This window comes from Cataglyphis hispanica, chromosome 5 (assembly GCF_021464435.1).
Source record: "Cataglyphis hispanica isolate Lineage 1 chromosome 5, ULB_Chis1_1.0, whole genome shotgun sequence".
Classification (NCBI taxonomy): domain Eukaryota; kingdom Metazoa; phylum Arthropoda; class Insecta; order Hymenoptera; family Formicidae; genus Cataglyphis; species Cataglyphis hispanica.
In genome coordinates, this window is record NC_065958.1 from 2,615,508 (window position 1) to 2,637,644 (window position 22,137).

Genomic DNA, 22,137 nt, shown 5'->3' on the forward strand with positions numbered 1-22,137 from the left:
ATAATGCATATTGTTGCCACTTACCTGCGACTTGTATGTGCGGTGCTACTCCCTCTTCCCGGACAGGATATTTATTACCGATTAGTTTTTGGATCATGCAGCAGGTAGAGAGCAATGTGACCCCAGTGTGTGCGGAGAGAGATAACGTTATGAAATAAAACTAAAACGATCATGCGAACGATTATAATAAAAGAAAAAAAATTTCGAAAGTTCCCCGAGTTGTTCCGAGTTGGAGGAGCAACGTGCGGAGAATCCAGCAAGAGGGATATCGTGCGTATGCAAATACACACAATGTGCACAAAAGTAACTCGAATGTGTAATAATGATAATACCATTTTTATTGTAAAAAAATGATTCTCAAGTCCCTAGTATTTTACAATGAATAGTAGATATTCTCGGCGGTCGTAGACGCTAGAATTACGTTTATACGAAAAATTAATCCGGTGCTACGCAATCAGTGAGAGCGCTTTTTCGTCAAATCGCTAATTAAACTACGAACGCGCAAGTTACGCTGAACTGAATTGAGTAACGATCTGTAAAGTAAGTGAATCCTCCAGAAATTTTACAGAGGATTAAATTGACAATTCACCGATATCGAATTGTGCTAGGAGTTTTTATCGAGATTGCATACTTGGATTTTTTTAGTTGCATGCATTATGCAACGCGTATAAAAAGATGTTTTTAATTAGTATCTCGCGTTATAAAATGTACGTATAATGAACCGCAGCATCGGTCGCGACAGTACAGAAAACTCTCCGAACTTTATTTTTTTCGGTACAAGAGAGTACATATACGGAATAAATAATAAATTAATATTTTAATGTAAGAAAATAATTAACGCTGGAAACGACGTGTATTGATGATGACGTTAACGTGACGTTACATTCGTGCCTACCGCCAGCAGGTACACAATACATTCGCGATAGTACATAATTATGTTGAACGAGCTCCTTTCTCGAATTTGCCGTTCATGTTACTTTACTTAATCTCGTCGCATATATTCCTCTTTCTTATTGTGAACGCTTAGAAGCTCTAATTAGAATCTTAATAATATAGAACGTTTATGTATCTTTTTCCCTTTTCTTTTTGATAAACATCACTTTATACAACAATAATTCGTTATCACAGTACTTAAAGAAATGTAAATGTGATAGCGAATATTCAAACTTATCTCAATCAGCATTGCTATATAATCATGAAAGAAATAATGTGAACGATTCAATATGTAATTTATTATCTCTAATTGATGATGATATTATAAATTACGTGCACACTGTTGCTGTTAAATAGTATTTAAAATTTGTAGATTACAGAAAATAATTTTGTATCATTTAATCGTTCATTAATTTATGGAAAATAATTTCAAATCGTGCTTATCTGTCTCGTACTCTATCGGGCAGGCGAAAATTCCAAATGCACATTTTTAATGATGTAACATTAAAATTTTTTCTTGAGATCATAGGATTCTGCATCCTCTTTCTCTCAGTGCTTTATATATATTAATTTAAATACAAGTTACGCGGCTATATCATTGCTATGAATCACATACAATCGTATGCAGAAATAATATATACAAATATATTCTCAGACACCAACATTCTTCCGTATGCACATATTTAAAAAAAGAGCATTTTTAAACGCATATGCACATGCATTATGAATCTCGTGAGCTAAAAAAAGATTTCTGCGGCGTCAATAAGTGAATGTAATGAACCCGCTTTGTGTGGCTGAATGCGAACCCATATATATTATGCCTAATACATTTCTTCGCTGGTACATTAACACGTTATACAAGCACGGTCTAAACTCTCGATGCGATAATGCCTTATCTCTATATCAGATTATCATATAATTGCTATGGCTACGTATGCGCAATAATCGTAATGATATACAGCGGTAATGGGCCAGCGTACAAAAGAGTCGCCTCGTAGCTTTTAATGAGATGTGAAAAAAGCGTGTCTTACCTGAGCGCGAGACCCCACGTAATGATGAAATTTGTAAATTATGTGGCGTAAAAAAACTGAAAGTGTTAGTTGCAAAAATGCGCGACAGATAAGGCTGATCGATCGAGCAATCGCTCCGTATCTTTATCTTGCGAACACGTAAAAAAAAGAGAACAAATTCTATAGAACTATATATGTAGACACGTTCCTGTGCAATTTGGTCCCTTTTGGTCCCGGAATAAATCAACGTAAGTAACTTCTCCGATATTCATATAGATGTCTAATACTACTGCGTACCTGCCACGAGATACGAAGTACAGTCATGATAAATTCTACGAAATGACACGTGTATACGATCGCGAATTCTCGTATGAAATGTATGAGGCATTCTCGAGAATGAGAGCGATGTTATACATAGAACACATTTAATAATGAAGGTAGATGCTATTCCTAGTCGGATACCTCGGTGTCGGGATCGAGATCCCGCGTGGGAGTCGATGCGTTACTGGCGGACGCCGAGTGCGCTCCAGGTCGATGCGTTCTTCGTGGGTCGAATGGATCTACGACGATTTGCTCAGTGCCCTTAATCTCAGCTCGGCAAAACGGACAACCCTGTCCCTCAGAATCCTGCAAGCAGCCAGTCAAACGTTTATTAACTTAATGTATACACTTATCCATCTCTCTTTTTATAAGATTCTCTTTATTATATATTCTCGCATGAGAGAATTAGGACTCAATAGCAGAAATCGGTTGACAAGCGAAAGATTTGATTTTATGCTACCCTGCGTAAGTTGAAGAAAAATTGGAAACATAAAACCTATTGTAAAATTTAAAACAATCATAAGCAAAAGTGAAAAAAATTAATCTCATGTTAATGAAGTCAAATTATTACAGAAACATTCATTGTGTACAATTGATAAATCTAGTAAACGATGACATGATGAGATTATATACTGCTACCTGCCAAGCTGTAAGGCATGGAGTGCAGAGAAGATGCCCGCACGGTTCTATCCTGACGTCCTTATCATGCTCGGCGCAGATCTTACACAACTGGAATGTGCTACCCATCTCGCAGTACAATTCGTACTGTTCCGCCGTCACTTTTATGTGTTCTTCTGGCGTTTGTTGCACTGCCCATGTCAAGTCCGGATTTATATTTCGGCCGTCCGGATATAAGTAGCTGGAAATCGAATCTTTAAAATATATATTTGGAAAATCTTCACGGGCGCGTGAACCCGAAGATCAGGCAAACAGACTAATTTTGAATGACATAAGATATACTCACAAGCCTTCCCGATAGCCGTCCAGCAGCGCCTGGCACAAGCTCTTATTGTGCGGTATAGTTTGAAGAATATCACCGTCAGATGTGACGTAACCGATTGCCCACTGTCCCAGCCTCGTGCAACTTAATCGAAATACATAGCTCCCGGGCTTGGTAATACAATATTTCTGCAAACGTGCCTTCACTTCGTCGTATGTAAGGAAAGCCACGTAGCCAGGGTGCGTCACAGCCAAGATCTTCCAGTTGCGGAGGAGGGTTGACCACGGTTGAAACAACCTTGAAAGTCACAACATAAGAGTGTGCAAACTGTTCCGACTAAATAAACTGTGTGTGTGTGTGTGTGTGAGTGTAGAATAATTATATTTACCTTGTAAATACATCAAATTCAAAGTTGGAGATGTAATCGTTGCACGTCAAATCTATCGTGGATTTCAGTGCCATCGCTTGCAATCCTGAACTGATGGGATGTACTTGATTCAATTCATGTCTGAATACCTTCCATGGTACTAACGTACTGAAAAAAAAAATCAAAGTTGTTTCAATGTTGTTTCTTTCGTATTATTAAAACACATGTTCAATTAATGTGAATATAATTCTCATAAAAGTATATAAAAAATGTTTACAATATTTATAAAAATGTGCAATTTATATCATATTATAATTTATATGTGTAACATGTTATTATAATATATACAAAGTTTTCATAACATTATTTCAACTTTTAATAGAATTTTAATTTGAGCCTTTTAACCAAGAACCAAATAAAAATAATATTAAAAATTGAAAATTTTCTTATAATTAATGATCCTTGTCAATCTTTACTTCGACAAAATTGCATTCAAAATTCATCAGATAATTTATTATAAAAATTATAATGTTGCGAGAACCCTTGTTTATGTATTTATATAAAAAAGGCGGTTTTCTTCATACACAAATTATATTTTATAATTCATATAATATATAAAAATCATAATTACAAATTGCATCATTTTCGCCAACATTTCAACTCGACGCTTAAACGTTGGAAGTTACTGCGCATGCGTGCTAAAGGCCGCATCGCATCATCGCGATATCGGAGTCGCGATGACTAGTCAGTACGAGACGGCAGCTCCCAGGATTTAGACGCATTATTTCTCCTGCATTCTTTTGGCGTGTAATCGCGTATTTTCTAACGGTAAGTTAAAACGATTAAGGCTGTTAAGAACCTGGTCATTCCGAGTGAATTATTAAGATCGAATAATACAAGGTATTTTCAATTAAACGACTCATGTACAAATATACCTTTCATCTCGCTATTTACTGCGCATAACTTGGCGCAACGCATGACCGTGTCTCTTGATCTATTTGAATGGCGTTCTATGGCGAAATGTAACCCGTGTATTTCGAAAACATCGTCAAAATGAACTTCGCAGTTAAATCTCTCGTAGGATCGTTCGCGAGAAGAACGCTCAGCTGATCGTCGCGAACCTCCGTGAGATGTTACGACCGGCGCACGGTAGATGGCTATCGATTTCAAACTCTCACAGAACGCACGATATCGGAGTCATTCATTGAATAGAATATAACCGGGTTAATCGTGCTCTTCGTTAAGCTTTCTAAACAGTCTTTATATTCTATGGTTTTTTTATGCTTATATGCGACGAAAAAATATCACAATTAGAATTAAAAAAGTAGAAGTTTCAATCTCTTTATGAGAAACATTTCGCATCTTTTTTCTTTATTTTATTTATAATAAAGAAAAATATCAACACCGACATGCTGTTTTGCTTTTGGGTCCCAATCTCTAGCTAAATGTACAAAACAAAGTTTTACTTTTCCACAAAATATATTTACCAAAAACTATCAAATTATATTATATAATTTTGATAATAATTGATCAAACGTTTCAATAAATAATTTTCTTTAAAAGCAAATAAAAATTGAGATTTGATAAATTAGTCTCTAAAAAGCCAACATTGAAAATTATATAAAAAAATAATTTTTAAAAGATCATTAAAAATACATATAATATATAAATATACATAAAATTTCTTTCATTGTAAATTGAATGGATGACAAATTGGGGGTCCCCGACATTCGATATTCTGTCGCATCAATTTATTATTTTATTGTCTTATTTCGCACAGCGAAATTGCATAGTCATCATTTTTTATTGGCGATTCGCATGACTGTTTGAACTGTTTTATTATTCATGTTTGTGCATCTAGAATCGAAAGAATCATCACTCGATTGCTAGATGTGGCTAGATTGTGTCCCACTAGCACTATTATTGTTGTTGAATTATAAATCATTTAATGTGATTATCAAATAAAGAACACCGCCAACAAATTTTTGTATATCTTCTATTGATTTATAAATATTATAGAAATATTTAAAAAGCGTAGGAGACTAAAATTTCTTGTAATGTTCGCAATTTTTAAAAAATTTTTTTTTTTTATTATTCGTACATTTATATTTTTTAGTGATATAATTAAATGGCGATAAACGGCATTCATTAACCTAAAAACTTACGTAATTATTTCTATTAATGACTCATAATAGTCAATTATAGTCTATGCTATTTAGTACTAAGATCGTTTTGACTATAGTGTTTCAATAAATACAAGTCAATTGTAGTCTATGCTATTTAGTACTAAGATCGTTTTGACTATAGTTTTTCAATAAATAATAAATTAATGCTAACCGTACAAGGATTGAGAGAGTATAAACATTTAGTTCAAATGTCCTCGTAAACTAAATATCGATCGTGAGAAAAAAGTATAATCGCGATATAGAGCTCTTGAATATTTCATTTTCAAAGTCGTAGAACTCGCTCTACAATATTATATTATTCTCTGTATATCGGCAGTTTCAGGAGCGGGACCGATATCGACATACCGGAAATGAGCATTATAAAATTCATACTACCCACCGGACTTACACACTTAGTCCGAAATTTCGCAGGCACGTAATTTGATAATTATCCAGCCCGTTTCTCCTTGCCCTTCCTGTCTTTTCCTTTCATTTAGCGGTAAACATTAATCTAATCTGTTACAAATAATGCCAATCGCAGTCGAAACGATCCATAATCGTTTCCAAAAAAAAGCAACGCGTGTAACAATTCTCTGTGAATTATTTAGAATTTGGCTGAACTTTCTGGGAGCCTCGTTCGATCTGATTATCTTTTATAATTTTATAATAATAATTAAATCGTGATGATTTGAAATATTGATATTATAAGTTTTCAATGTTATTAAGCATTCTCTAATTATTCGTATAATTAAGAAGATATTATAATCATTGGACATCGTTTTATGAGCGTAATTTTATTCACTGATATTATCCTGCGCTGAATATAATTGCAATATGTTTCGAAAGCGATTGTTGCATATTGAAAACACAGTGTGATTGCATGTTAAATACTATTCTTTTATCAAACACGCGACAGTCTTTTAACATAATAATTAGGATCTAATTAAAATTGAACATTTATTTCCGCAAAATATGTAACGTTTTAATATCATTATGTCAGTCCAAAAGTATAAACTTGAAATATTCGCTATTTTTAATTTAGTTTGAAGGATCCGAGATTGCGACTAATGTAGATACGTAGAAAATGACTTAACAATATAGGATTGCGAATAAAATAAAAAAGAAGATATGAGTTAAATGCATTTCATTTACGCTTTACCGTTTCAAAGATTTAATTCTCGATTGCAGTTGCAGCAGCGATGAGCGGAAACAAGGATTACAATTCGGCCACATCGATTTACGATTTCACAGCCAATAATATCAAGGGAGAAGAGGTTCCTTTATCCAAGTAAGTATAAACCTAATTGTATCGCCGATGGGTATGTTATCAAAAGGATGTAATAAAACATTTATCCATCGTCAGATATCGAGGTCACGTATGCTTGATCGTAAATGTCGCTTCGAAATGCGGTCTTACACCTGCAAATTACAAGGAGCTCAATGAATTGTACGACGAGTATGCCGAATCGAAAGGTAAGCTCCATGACATATGAAAGTCAAAAGTTATATAACAAAGTTATATAACAAATATCTTTCCTATTATTCGACAGGCCTACGAATTCTAGCATTTCCCTGTAATCAATTTAACGGGCAAGAACCAGGAAATAGCGAGGATATTTGCAGTTTCGCCGATCGCCAGAAAGTAATTTTTCAAATATATCTATTCTTTTCATAAATATATTTATTTAATTTATATTGAGTAACTGTTGTACTTGATACATCTTTCACAGGTAAAATTCGATTTGTTCGAAAAAATCGATGTAAACGGAGATAAAACGCATCCACTCTGGGCATATCTGAAAAAAGAGCAGGGTGGCTGGCTTGGCAGTTTCATAAAATGGAATTTCACCAAGTTTATCGTCGACAAAGAGGGCAAGGTTGTCGAACGACACGGCCCTAATGTGAATCCGAGTAAGCTGAAGGGTTCTCTCGAAAAATATTTCTGAGAAGGGAGAGAAGAATCATCTTTTTTTATATAATTTTTTAAAATTAATATTCTTTATCGTTTATATACAGAATATGAAATTCGTAATATATAGATTCTGCGATGCAAACTTATATAATATGAAAATCTATTTCTTATTTCTTTACAATACACACACACACACACACACACACACACATATATATATATATATATATAATAAAATCTTTTGGAATTCTTTAAGTTGTATTATATAATATAAATGTACGAGTTGTCTAAGTAACTGAAAATTAATATTTTATATTTACACATTTCGTCTCACATCCATGCATTTTATTTAAAATAAACGTGAACATTATTATATATTCATTTTTATTATAAAAACTATTTATATTATTCATATTAATTTCTCGCTTCTAGTTTTACTTTTTACAACACTTAACATCAATAATTATATTAATTTGTATCTATCTTGTATAACACTTGAAGTTATTTTGCGATATATCATAGAAGAAGAATAAAAATATGTTTATTCACATGGACATAGATTTGTCCAAGATGTCATACCCGATCTTTAAAAAATTATAAATCACGTTTCGAAAAAGATTACAGAAATATAATATAATATGTTATATATTTTGTAAAAATCTAGCGTAGAAAGAAAGCATAGTTTTCTTATTTCAATATTAATTATGCTTTATTTCCTTTAGTAGAAAGCAAAGTCGCTAGTTTACATTCGTATTATTTACAATTTTAAAGCTTGTTTATATTATCGTTAAAACATGAAAATCTTTCGAGTACCGTAAAAAAATATTTAACATATAATCGGCTTTCGGCTTTGTCCTTTATGCTATAGTATATAGTTATATTGAACTTCATATAATCAACTTTTATATGCATTTTCGGTATCAAAATAACTCCAACTTGCATATTAATTATAAAATGATAATAAATAAGCAATTGTATAATCAATTTATCACACATAGAATTTTTAAAATATCCTGTTAAATTCTACTCTCTTGTTTGCGTGAAACAATATACACAAAGATTTAATCATATTTTATATATTTATATTATATTTTACTATCTTAAAAATTAAATTATATATCGAATCAAAGTTGTGAAAATTTAATTGTATAATTGTGTGCGTAACCAAAGGTGAAATTAGTAACTATTCGATTAGAATTCGATTAAAATACACGCTTGAGAGAGACGTAGAATTATTACCAATTAATTCGGAAACTTCAAGTTGACGCTTCCTCCAGCGGAAGTAACCGTTGTATTTGTTCAACTTCCACAATAGGGAATATGACATATGAATGTAATTTCACTTCTATAACACGCCCACTCTGTTTCTTTGTGATAATTAGTACGGTGACGCGGCCACTTTCTCGCGGCGTTTTATGTTTATTCCGCGACCTTGTCTGTTTACGGTGTCTCTAAAGCGACACTACACTTTTAGCTTAATTGTACCTTTTTAAGCACTCTCTCCGCGAGTTGTTCTCGCGCAGCGGTCATTAAAGCGTAGGACAATTTATCATTAGGTAAATAAAGATTGTCTTAAAAAAGACAAACGCGCGGACATCACATTTATCAATGTAAATATATCTCTCTCGATGTATTTCAATTTCGAAATGCGACATATACTTTGTAATTTTTTTTTTACTGATAATCCTTTAACCATTCTATTCTAACGAAGCATGAGAGATAATTCAGCACACTGTCTTTTAATATATGAGGAAAATTTTTAATCAATTTATAAATTTATCTTTTTTATTTTGAATCTTTTTCTTTATAAATTTATTCATTTATTTTCGCTTTAAATACCGAAGTAATAATAGTTTCTCGCGATTAAAGATTGAAGATGTTTCGCAAACTAAACTTCTCGGAAGCACAGTTATTATTTAATAAAATTTTATTGCCTTCTTAGACTTGAATCATAACTCAGAAACTGCGAAACTGTAAATATTCCGCAGATTTTATTAATAAAATATTTCCCATTCTCTAAATCGAATAATAATTAAAATTATGTTTCTCGAAAAGCTCGTATATCTCGCTCATATTCATTCGTTCATCCGTTCGACAATTTGTCAGTGCGTGGACGTAATTTGTACGAGATGCCAGGTGTCGACAGCGGGACAAGGGTAAGCGTGACGCACGTCCTGAATTCGCATCCCCGGGCCGACGCCGGGTCGACGACGTCGTCGTCGACAACGACGACGATGACGATCGAAATGGGTCATGTCCTCCATCGTCGGGCCATAATCTTTCGGGTCGTACTAAAACGTTCCATAATACACGTGCGCACGCGTGTGTGTACGTATGCGCGGACGGACGGTGCACATGGTTAATGTAACAAAACGAAGTTAAAAGAGAGAGAGAGAGAGAGAGAGAGTGAGAGAGAGAAAGACTAATGCTATAATTAGTCGTCCTTGCTCGTCGACAGATCCGAGGCTCGCCTCCATTCATAGAACACCGCTTTTCCAACATCGTCTCTCCTTCAACGTGACGTTTCATTTCTCCTCGGGGGTAATGTCGTTCGCGATTAACAGGAAAGAGAGAACGCGATTTTTCTCGAATGTCTAACCTCCGGTGCTAAATTAAGATATTTTCTACAATTTACGAATGGAAGAAGAAATAAAATAATTTATCGATTTTCACGTTTAATCGAATATACATAATTTTTGACGCGATGCAAATATTTTTTTTCCAATAGAAGATAAAAATTGATTCGTCTGTAAAGAAAATTAATTTCTCTTGAAATTATTAATCGATATCGAGACACAATAAACATTCTGTTACAAAAATAGAATGCAAACTACTTGAATCTTGGTTAAACAAAGTCGTTATACGTACAGTAGAAATATTTATGTATTAAAAACAACGGAATAAAATTTGAAGGAATTTAGTTCGAATTATAACGCGTTCGTAAATTTCGCCGTATAAAAATGACGCGCTATTTACTAAGCTACTCGACTCGAGATTCTTACATAACCAATCGATAATTTTATCTTGTTAAAAAGATTCTCGCTTCCGGCGGTTCGGATCTCTCGTATATCTCCGAACAAAAGCCCTCGCGTATCTCGGTTATATTATGCTCTTGTAAAGGCACGCGAGATGATATAACGCCGAGATAAAGAAAGGTTCCCCAAGTACATTTATGGGAAACATGACTCGGAGGTGGTCTCGATATGTCACCGGAGAGACCTTTGAAGGTTGAGAAACTTCACGTAAAGACCAGGTCGCGCAAAACCCCCTGTATTACAGGGTATTACGGGCGAGGCTCGTAAAGCGTGATAAATTAATTTTTCTCAAAGTTATGTATATCGATCTCAGGAAAAGAAAGATGGTTCAAATAAAAAAGTTATAGGAATATTGACAGTAATACAGTTTATAAATGATCCCGTAACGGTTTTTTTATATAAGTAAATGATAACATGGAAAGACAGCTTACGTCATTTCCGAGAAATGTCAATGACGAGCGCGTTTTCTCTTCAATTATGAATCGAAGTTCTTCAATTATCTGACATCCTCTTCGAGTTTTAATTATTGCACCAGTCATTCAATTAAATGTCAAACGAATGAAAAAAGATAATAATACATTCAATTATACAATCTCTCGTAAGAGGGTCTAAGGTTCTCTTGTTCTTCCAATTTCCAATTATCCTTTTAAAGCTTTAAAAATAAAAAAAGTCAACGAGAGACCTGTAAACCTAGTAAACCTGATTCCTGATTTTTCACGAAATGATAAATACATACAATAAAAGGCGAATACTCTCCACTTATCTATGTAAATTCCCAATTAATTCGTTTTAATTCACTTGCTTTTCAATCGAAGCATAGAAGCACGTAAGAGACTGATCAATAACGATGACGTAAAATAGCCTTTGCAAATTGTCGTTTATGACAGCCTTTAAGCAGCCGATATTGACGTTGTCAATATTAACAGAACGTTACGCTCCGCGGGGGTCACACCTGGTTCCAGGAACGCGTCACACATTGTGCTGTGCGATTGATTATCAGCAAAGTTCAGCCGTCAAAGGCGTCTAATTTCAACCTTAACCCTTTTCCGCCCACGTCGACGTATATGAGTTTTCCGCTCCCCCCTCCCCCATACCACACTTTCCCCGCAACGGCATCCCTCTCGCGTAAGATCCCTGCCGTCCAGATGCAATTACGCAATGCGCAGTAAAAATACATCCATGGAAAATGTCAGTGGAACGGCTGGAATTACGTTTCAAGGATGCTGCGTCCGTTCAAAAGGTTCTGCATGCTCGCGTGAACCTCTCTGACACGCGTAATCAGCCTCTCCCCCTTTCTCCCTCCGAATGACATTGTCCCCGTTAAAAACTACGTTTATCGGCGTTTTATCGAGCGACGTTTTATTCAGGATATTTCCGCTCTGACATTTCCGATCATAGGATGTAAATGTCGTCGCAATTTTCAAAACGAGTCTTACTTATGTATGTGTAGCAAATGTAAGTCAATTCGATCTGATCTATCTGAATCCAGCTAGATTTACTCCAAATTGCTGACAACAAAATTTTTCGATTAAAGTTAAAGCGAGAAAATTCTAGGATATCTTATCCAAAGCGCCCGTTAATGAGAAAGAGAAAGAGAGAGAGAGAGAGAGAGAGAGAGAGAGAGAGAGAGAGCAAAAGGAAAAAACTAATTAATCACTTCCGTATCTCGAGAACAATTTATCGGAAAAGATGCTTGAAAAACTGGAAACAGCTGATATAATGATGTCAGAGGCTTTCTATTTATCGTTATTGAATGGATTAAAAAGAGAAGAAAGCCAAATGCGAGAGAGCAAAGTCGACTATGGGTCGACGCGCGATGACGCTTAATCAGCTCGATCTTGAGCAACTTTAAGAGACAACTTAAGTCCGTCCGATAAACGTGGGCCGGTGCGCGCGCGCGCGCGCGTGTGTGTGTGTGTGTGTGTGTGTGGACAGACTCCACCTCCGTGCTCGCCGATTCATATAATTCACTCGTTTAATTCGCCTTAATCGCGACGTCACATCCCCTTCCTTCCGCTTCGACTCACGTGCGGATGTGAGCTTAACTCGCCGGCCGCCGTCGAACGGGGAGGGAACCCGGTCGGCCGCCTTTCGACGTCGCATCAACCGTACGTATGTATATACGTATGCACGAACCGCGCGTGACAGAGATGTATCGGAGCGCGTTCACATGCGAGCGGACGTGCGTTTCCTCTCGTCAAGGAATTTGCAAGAAATTCGGATATAAAAGGAAGGATATAGCAACATCATATAAATCTCTCCTAGAGTGACGACACACTCTCCCCTTTTCTCCCTTCGCTCGCTCTATTTTTCAGTAAATGTCAGTCCTTTAGCAAGGATGGTATGGATTAGTTAATTTAGTCGTTAAAAGCTTCTGTAGTTCTTCTGGGGTACATTCTCTTCGTCGTTCGTTTGTATGCTAAATCGATTTGTATATAGTTTTTTGAAATTTGAATGTCTTTTTTCCGTGACGCTCTTCGGCGAATTAATTAAATGAAACAGTGTGATATGCTTTTTTTCTAGAATATTACGTCATTCTGTAATTTGTAGATTTATAAATCTGTTTAATTCTTTTTTATCATTTTTTTTCGATGGTTATATTAGTATTTTGAAATTCAATTTTTCAAATCTTAATTTTTATTGGCTTTTAAAAATTATTTGCTCAAAAATTTGAAACAATATTTTCAAAACTGAGAACAATCTGTCAAAAAGCAATCTTTACCAAATATATTTATAAATATAAATTTTTATTTGGAATTAGTTGCCTAGAATTACTCCAAAAAAAGAAAAATAATAATAATACTAGTATATACATATATGATATATAAATATAATATTTACCATTGAATATAAGCAAGTTCTTTCAATGAAAACTTGAATTTATTCAAACAATATAATGTTTATCTTCAACATATTGCGACAAACAAATTCAGTTTTCTATATTTATAAGATGACGAAATTCGCTACAAAAAATATTATACCAATTAAAGAATTCTGTGGCTTATGATTTGAATGATACTGTTGTTTTATTATCGCATCAAGAAATTGGAAAAATTTTATACGCGAAGCATTTCGTACGTAAAATTGAAATCTTGTGAAATATGAAGCTTGAAATCTGAAGAGATTGAATATTTTTAACATTACAATTTACGCTCTTAAAGCCATCATGCAGATCGGAAATATCCTCATCAAATCCAATATAGCGTAATTTGGTAGAGGAAAACAGTCGTCTCCAGAAAAAAAATTAAAGAAAAAAGATAAAAAAGAAAAAGGAACCGGAATGAAAGAAGAGAGGGACTCATAGAGAGGAAACTTTTATTAGAAAGTCGCGCGCGCGTATCTCTAATTAATTTCATCCGACATCTGAAAATAAAAGATCATTTGGTAAGCTAAAAACGGAAAATCTGCTCTTTCTCAAAAGATTAATATTTCACGCTTACAAATCGTATCGATCCTCTTCAAGGTCAGAGCTTTTCATAAAAAATTAGAAGGAAAATTAAGAAGAGTCACGAGATTCGTGTGTGCGAGTATGCGCATGTGGACGTGTTTTCGAGCTACAAACGATGTTTCCTCCTCTGTCAAACCCCATTTAGTCACCGGAAGATAAAACTTGGTGCGATCCGGGCTCCCCAGTTAGTTACGATACTGTCACGAGGCGCGTTGCACACGGTTTTTAAGAGAGCCCGGCATTGTGTACGCGCAAACCGGGACCGGATGTTCGCGGATCATTTGACCGGAAGCTGAAGGTTCCTATTGTAAATGCATGCAATGTTTCTCTATCGGAGAAACGAGAAACGGTTTCGCATTTCGCTCGCTCATATGCTAATCGCGCCGCAATCATCCGCATTCTATGCGAGCGAAATAAACCGTATCTCGTTTCTCCGATAGAAAACATTGCATGCATTTACAATAGCAACTGCAACGTAAACCAGTACGCGATACCAGCATTTCTAGATAAAAAAAAACGTTCGATACATTTAATATTTTTACACCTTTTGCTCTAGAATAAATAAATAAAAGTAAGAGGTCTACAATATGTGTATTATGTATATTAAAATATATTATATATCCCAATAATGCATAATTTTTTCAATTTTTTTTCATGAATGTTCTCTTTTTTCTAAATAAAATTGTAATATTACAAAAATTGAATTAAGATAGTTTTAGAGATATTTGATACTCGACATGCTAATATAAAAAGTAATGATACATATGTATAATATTTAATTTTTTGTTTCATAAAATTCAAGAGAAATACTTCATTTTATATAATCATTTAAACGTGAATTCGCTTGATAATATTCATGAAAAAAAAAACTGGTTTCTTTTTATTACCGTATAATCTGAATATTTGCGGAGGAAATTGTAACGCTGTGTAATTGTAAGATATATTCTTTTAAAAATACAACTTTCCAGATAAAATGGAAGTACTGTCATATGAATAAAAAGCATATAAAGGCAATTTTCGCACATAAAGACAAGTTCTGTATATTTTCCATTACATTTTTCATGAAACCTACTTTTAACATTTTCTATAACATTGCTTCATTTTATCCATTCGTATCGTTATAAAACGTCCCAAGAAAACAAGATTATAGTTTTTCACAATATTATTAAATTATGAAAGTGTCAGCAAAATTCTCTTTAAAGTTATTATATCATAAAAACAATAATGAAGACTCCAAAATAGCCTTTCCCAATATGCATTGAAGTACAGCTCGCATCTCTGTGTGCCATAATCTTTGATCTCGTTTCTTCCATTTTTTTTTTCTCTCGAAGAGGCGAAAATTACGAAGAGAGTGAACAAGTGACTAGTATCCTCGAAGTAGTAAGAGTAAAATTATTAAAGAGAAAAGTTTTTTAAAAAACTCTCTCATTCCCATTAAAATTCTATCAGAATTTTCTGATTTTTTCAAGTATAAAAAAATTCTCTGCGAACTAGAGGTCCATGTTCCTTCCAAAGAGTAGACACCATGTTGAAAACTATACGAAAATATTGTGCGTTCCTATGTATGAGGATTCAAGCATCGACGCGCATGTCCGAGGACGTTCGTCGTCGTTTCATCGAGCGCGTGCACGAAATACACACGTACGTCACAACCACGCCGGCCAGGCGGTCATTCATGAATTGAGACTCGTTTCGACTCGCCGTTTATTTATATAACCGGCCGCGACATATAAGAGTCGCCGCCGCCACCGCCGCGCCACACGATACAAAATGAGACGGTATCCCGGCACATTTTCCCATTAATATCGAAAGAGCGCATCCGCGGGGATAACGGTCGATACCGTATCGGGAATGATACGTGCGGGTGGTCGCAAGGTCGCCGGATGTAATGCGTGCGTATATACATACGCCGGAAACGGAATTTCGCAAGGTGCGAGAATTTCGTCGAGCGCAAAAAAAAAAAGCAACGTATAGTAAAACCGTTCCTGAAACTAGAATGTAGATATCGAAGAACAAAGTATCTCCCTTTCTTTTGTTTAGAAATTTCTACTTTATCAAATTATCATGCACAATAAATCTCTAAAATTAATATAAATATAAATAATATATCAAAATAAATAAATAAATAAAAATATAAATAAAATAAAAGTAAATATTAATTTAAATTTAAAATAATTTTTAAATATTCGTATATATGTTGAGCAGTCGCTTTTCTGTTAAATATTTAGTAGTATTTTTTGACGAATAATCTTTTAAAATCATATTAAATGCAAAAAATATAATAAAATTTTAAAAATCGTTAATTAAATGACCTTTTATTATATTATTTTTTTTAGCACTACTATAATAAAAATGAAAATATGAATCTTATGTATTTCCAATTGTTTAATAAAAAAATTATACATAACACAATATCGATTGATTTTTTTTTCTAATGTCTTCACAATTTTATCCACAATGAATCTCTCATTGCATACAAATAATTTTATATTACTTGTCCGTTTTAATTTTTGAATCTCGATTATACGATCCTCGAACAGTTTATTATTTTTGAGAGGAAAAAAATTTCGATTAACTTTGTGGAAAAAGTATACCATCCTACAAGCGGATCTTATTTGTTCTCGGATATATCTGTATTAGAATAAAGATAATCTTACGGTCCGCATCCGCGAGCACAAACTGTAGCAAATTTCTCAGCAAGTAACGGCAAGTTCGACAAACCGGATGCGCCGAAGCCAACACATCGGGGAAGGGAATCGTCACACACCGGAAGTTATTTCATGCTAATACAGCAGAGCACATATCTGTTGGCCACGTATACAGGCGGCCAACAAGAGAGTGCGCTTACCGTTTCGAGGACGACACGATATATATACGGTACTTTTTCTGTAGCGCGTACATGTGCACGACGATAGTGCAAACAGCAAAGTTCGGCCAACACCGGAGATAGAGCATTCGCACCGCCATTTATTACCGTTGAATTGCATTAAATCGCGACGTCGCAGGTCAAGCACACGCGATTGACGTCAGAGAACCGCGCGCGGTGACGCTCTTCTCTCCCTTGACTTTTCGAAAGTAACACCGAGATACTTGAATAGTACACGTTTCATATGTATAGTACTGTTTCTGCAGAACACACACATATACATCATTCTTTTTCTATTTCTATCTCGTGTGATAAAAGTAACATTCAAGCGCGTCATTAAATATTAATCGGGCTTTAATAGAAGAAAAATATTTCACTTCTGGCCATGCTGGTTACATGTAATAGATAATAGTATTGAAAAAATAGCAAAATTGGGAGAAAAACTTGATTGTCTATTTTAGACAATATCGAGAAAATGAAGAGAAAAATTGAATATTAATTAAAAATTTGTTATAAAAGATTTACTTTGCAAAAAAAATTATGTTAAAAATAATTATTATTAATTCTAATTATAATATACAATTCCACTACAATAATCTAGAGAACAGACAAATGTTAACCGACACCTTGCATATTTTTCGTCTCTTTCCTCCTTGAAATCTCAGATATGTATACAGGGTGTCTCTTATAGACAGATCAGAGTAATATTATATTCTTTGTCAAAAAATAATATTATAAGGCCTCCTGTATCTCATTTCAAGCGTGTAAAAGTAACATATCACGATTTCTTTCGCGCTATAATAAAAGAAGCAAAAAATAGAACCTGCGTTTTCCTAAATAAAAATTCGTCATTTCGCTCTTTCGTTCTTGCAGGCGCGAGCGTAATTCTCGATAGACCACATCACCTTGCACGACGCACGTGCAGGCGAACGCGTCGCGCGCGGCTTCCGGTCGATAAAACGCATTCTCTATAGAGTCGTGTGCACACGAGTCGACATGTCCCGGTTTTCGGTGCACGATAATAATGTCAATATCAACGATAGACGTCCGGTGTTGTCTCGCTCGCTCACTCGTCGGAGCGCGGCTCTTTGTTCCTCCTCCCCTCCCTCTTTGCCCCTTCGCCACTTTCCCCTCTCCCCGTGCGTACGATTTTAGGTTAGGTGCGTGCACGTGCGAGTTGTACTCGCGCACCTTTTATTATTTGTTTTTACGCACATTCATCCGAAGGGCATCTAGAAACTCGCACGTGGGCGGACAAGTGTCCTGCCAACCGTATCGAAAGTGTAGGGAAAAAAACAAGGGTTGAGAAAGGAGGGAGAAAGAAATCATGATACACGAGCTTGTAAATAAAAAAAAAAAAATATAAAAAAAATAAAAAAAAGAGATATCAAAATCGACATATCGGATCTTTCTACATCAGATTTTTTTATTTAATATTTAATTATATCATATAATTTTTATTAATTATATAATTTTATTTAATATTTATTTATTTAATTTAATAGTTGTCTAATAATATATAGGCATTTTAATAGAGTTTCAAATCTTTTAGTTATAATCTTTTTTAAAAGCGAACGAAAATTATCTCCAAAACCGATCGATATACCTGCTGAAAATTATAGAAACCGTGATAAAAAAAGATGAAAATAAATGCAGTAAATTTAAAAATCTATAGACATAAAATAATCTAATATTAAAAAAATATTCTATCATTATTGCATTATTTAAATTATGTAATTCATATTAAAGAAAGTATCGCAGAAAATATATTCAAAATCTCTCGATACAAGCTGATTTAGCATATAAACAAATAATGAATGTGCAGATTATCAGCTTTTCATAAGTAAACTAACTAAATAGATCAAATTTATATATCGATTCTGATAAAGTGTAGCATTTAATAACTGCACAGAACGGAAGTACAAAGTTAATTTAAAAGATTTATGTCAGTTTTGAAATATCTCTCTAATATTTCACTAGAGAATTTGCTTACTTGGCACGAGATGCAAGAGACAAGAGACCGCCAGTCTAAGATCGGTCTATCGTGAAAATTTCGTCATCGTCTTCATCGTCGCATTAATAAATTTGTTGCAATAAAGTGTACATTAGAAATGTATGGTAGAAACAGAGCATATCAAAGAAAAGAAAAATTAAAAATCTAATTTGTAATGTGTATTGTATACACTCGCGTCGGAATTAGATCTTTAAATCTTTAAGCTTCGAGCTTAGAGAAGTTAGAAAACTGTCAAAACTGAAGTATTATTGCCGTAATAATTTTAGAAGGAGTTTAGATCCGTTTGGTCTTCGAGACTTTCGTAGAAGTTGATGAACCCTTTTTGAACTTTGAGGTAGAATAAAGTTTCGGAAACAATATAAGAGCGCGCGTAAGAGCCGAAAATTCGCAATACTTGTAAAAACATTAAGTAGCTATATCCTCCGATACCGCAAAATTCTCGTAGCTTAGCAATTGTAAAGTTGCTACGAAAGCAGATGGACTTTCCTTGTAGTTCCCCTCCCTCTCTCGATAAACGACTGAATGAACGTAGTAAAAGCTTTGGACTCGGCGACCCTGAGAGGTAAACATCACGAAAGTTGACAGTGTGTTTTTGTGAGAGATAAAAAAAAAGTATCATTTTTCAAATAGAATAATCCTCCAATTCTGATATTCTAAGACTGCGAAACTTTCCAAGAAACGAAATTTTGTTTCAAGTTTAGTTACAAGTAGCTTTGCAATCCTAAGAATAATATAAATGTTACACAAAAATATTCAAAATGTCAAAATCAAGATAAAGATTATCATTCTTTCAAGCTTTAATAATTCTTTTGAAAATTTAAATTAAGATTTTTGCATTTTATACTTCAAAACTTAAACTTCGCAAAATAAATTTTTTATCCCGCCTTGACAATTGACAGTTGATAAAATATCAAGATATTTAGAAACGTCATTTTCCATGTTTAATAATTTTGGAGAATTGTGAGATTCTTAAGCATCGTGTTCGAAAATTTACCACGGGAAATCAAAAATTCCAAAGATCCTTTTCATATTTTATGCAGTAAAATATTTCAATTCTCTGCTCCCTTCCAGCCAACCTTCATCTTTCGATTTTTATCACTCTCCTCTTTCCGAATTGTTATAACTCTACATATCGCGCATAATTTTACTTGACTTTTTCTATCTATTATTTTAAAATTAGTAACTGCTAACTGTCACATAATATCTGACATCTTATTATATATGTTGCTCTAAATATGTATGTTTATATTTTTCTCACAGTACCCGTCTTTTGTATTACAAATGACAGGATACTATTGTTATATGTACTGTACATTAATTTCTATACAATAAACATATAAATTTCTCTGGATTTTAAAAAATCTAGCGTAATCTAGGATTCCGCAGAGACAAGAACAAGAACATTTTACTGTAGAATTTGATGAAGATTTGCGCCATTTTTCGTCCAATGATCCCGCGATTCGCGGAGACGAGAATTTGAATCCGAGATAAGCGCAAAGTGACTAGAATTTTCCGCAAGATTCGACGGAAGCCGCGCGAATCTTTCATGCGATCGAATAACAAAGTAAAGGGGAAGAATGAAACGTACCTGTTCCCAAAACGCTCCCTCCAAAATTCGGCCGCGTCTGCCTTGGTGATGCGAAACTGATCGCCGGCGAATACCCCATTGGGGAATATCGCCTTCAGCTCCGACAGCATGTGGCTGAAGACGAGGCTGAGCTTGGTGAGATTTCGACGATAGTGCGACGTCTCGTCGAACATCTTCTCCTTGCCCTCCTTGAACAGCTTGATCGCCTGCTTGCACTTACGCATCAGGTTATTGATGAAGACGCAAAAGTGCTCGTTGCTGTGCAGGACCTGCATACGATCCTCGTACTTGCTGTAGATGAGCCGCAACCGCTGATACGTGTCCGGTAGGATATCCAGGATGAACGGCGGCGAGTTCTTGAGGTTCATGCGCTGATGCTGGCATAGCTTCACCACCTTGTCCATCAGTTTCCAGGTCTTGTCCAGGGTACGCTTGTCGGTCGAGAGCTTAGGCGGTGTTATCGCGTCCGCGAAGCGGCCGTGTAGCTTTTGGAAGATCGAGCCGACGGAGTGGACGGCGCGAGCGCGGCTGCTGTGTCCGGACGACGACATCTTGACGGACAGACGGACGGACGTATGTACGTGCGTGCGTGCGTGCGTGCGTAATATCTCTTCCTCGTTCTCTTTTGCCAGCGGCGCTCGCGCGCGCGCGCGCGCACACACACACACGCTCACGTATACATACACGCGCGCTCGTTCCTTCCTTCTTCCTCTTCTTCTTCTTCTTTCTCCTCCTCACCTCTTCTCTTTTTTATTTTATTTCACACCCTCGTTATTATACTTGAGGTTAACCAGTGCACACACACGCACTTATACGGCACTCAGTGTATACGACGACGGATCGGTCAACACCGTCGGGCATATCTCAACGGGACGCGGCCGCGGCCACGACAACAACGTCCCCGCGAAGCCGCGAACACGGGATACAACACCGGAACCTCGCGCGATACCGCATCCTAATTTATCTCACTTGGCCACACGCGCACGTATACACACATGCATACATATCTAACCCACGGCCAGAGACGCGACGAGGCCCCCACAAGCCGGATGCTCCACAACTACTCGCGGCGACTATCGATGATACTGACGCGGGACCGTATGATGCGAGCGGGACCGAGGACCGAGCGTAAACCAGAGCGCGCGACAAGCTGTCACTCGTTTACTTCGCGGATCCGCCGCCGCGGCGCTTTAAACGCTTTGGTGCGCGATTCAAACGCGAACTTTGTCCCACGTAGAGAGAGAAATCAGATTGTTCTGGCTGTTTTTCCTTTTTTTTTATTTACTTGGCTGGAATTTCTTAATTTGAAATTTATATTTATTTTCGTCAAAAAATGCAGATATTTTGACAGAAAATATTTGTGAGTAACAAAATAAGTTACTTTGCAAGATGCAAGCAATTGCAGGTGTATTCAATACGCTGAATCTGATCATCTCTATCTTTCTCTTATTGTTAGGTAAAGAAGTATTATTTTCATTAAATCATTTGAAATAATGTTCTGTGAGTTTAGTCTACATCGAGTAAAAATACAATTTTGT

At 35.4% G+C, this 22,137-nt stretch overlaps 2 protein-coding genes across 3 annotated transcripts in view; one reads left to right on the forward strand and one right to left on the reverse strand.

The window, feature by feature from the left end:
• Nucleotides 1-21,688, reverse strand: part of LOC126849669 (E3 ubiquitin-protein ligase CBL-B) — a 26,672-nt gene extending 4,984 nt beyond the window's left edge. Inside the window, 5 exon segments of the mRNA XM_050591728.1 lie at nucleotides 2,406-2,570; nucleotides 2,901-3,123; nucleotides 3,229-3,501; nucleotides 3,593-3,739; nucleotides 20,600-21,688. Of these exon segments, the coding sequence (XP_050447685.1) occupies nucleotides 2,406-2,570; nucleotides 2,901-3,123; nucleotides 3,229-3,501; nucleotides 3,593-3,739; nucleotides 20,600-21,150 (1,359 nt within the window). The 5' untranslated portion in view covers nucleotides 21,151-21,688.
• Nucleotides 4,269-9,295, forward strand: LOC126849707 (uncharacterized). Of its 2 annotated transcripts, XM_050591833.1 has the most exons (6): nucleotides 4,269-4,399; nucleotides 6,074-6,168; nucleotides 6,925-7,024; nucleotides 7,100-7,209; nucleotides 7,287-7,378; nucleotides 7,467-9,295. In XM_050591833.1, the coding sequence occupies exons 2-6, from the start codon at nucleotides 6,108-6,110 to the stop codon at nucleotides 7,680-7,682; spliced, it is 579 nt and encodes a 192-aa protein (XP_050447790.1). In that variant the 5' UTR covers nucleotides 4,269-4,399; nucleotides 6,074-6,107; the 3' UTR covers nucleotides 7,683-9,295. The 2 variants fall into 2 exon arrangements, with proteins under 2 accessions (XP_050447790.1, XP_050447791.1); XM_050591834.1 differs by lacking the exon at nucleotides 6,074-6,168 and having other exon boundaries at nucleotides 4,277-4,399.
• Nucleotides 21,689-22,137: the final 449 nt, after the last annotated feature.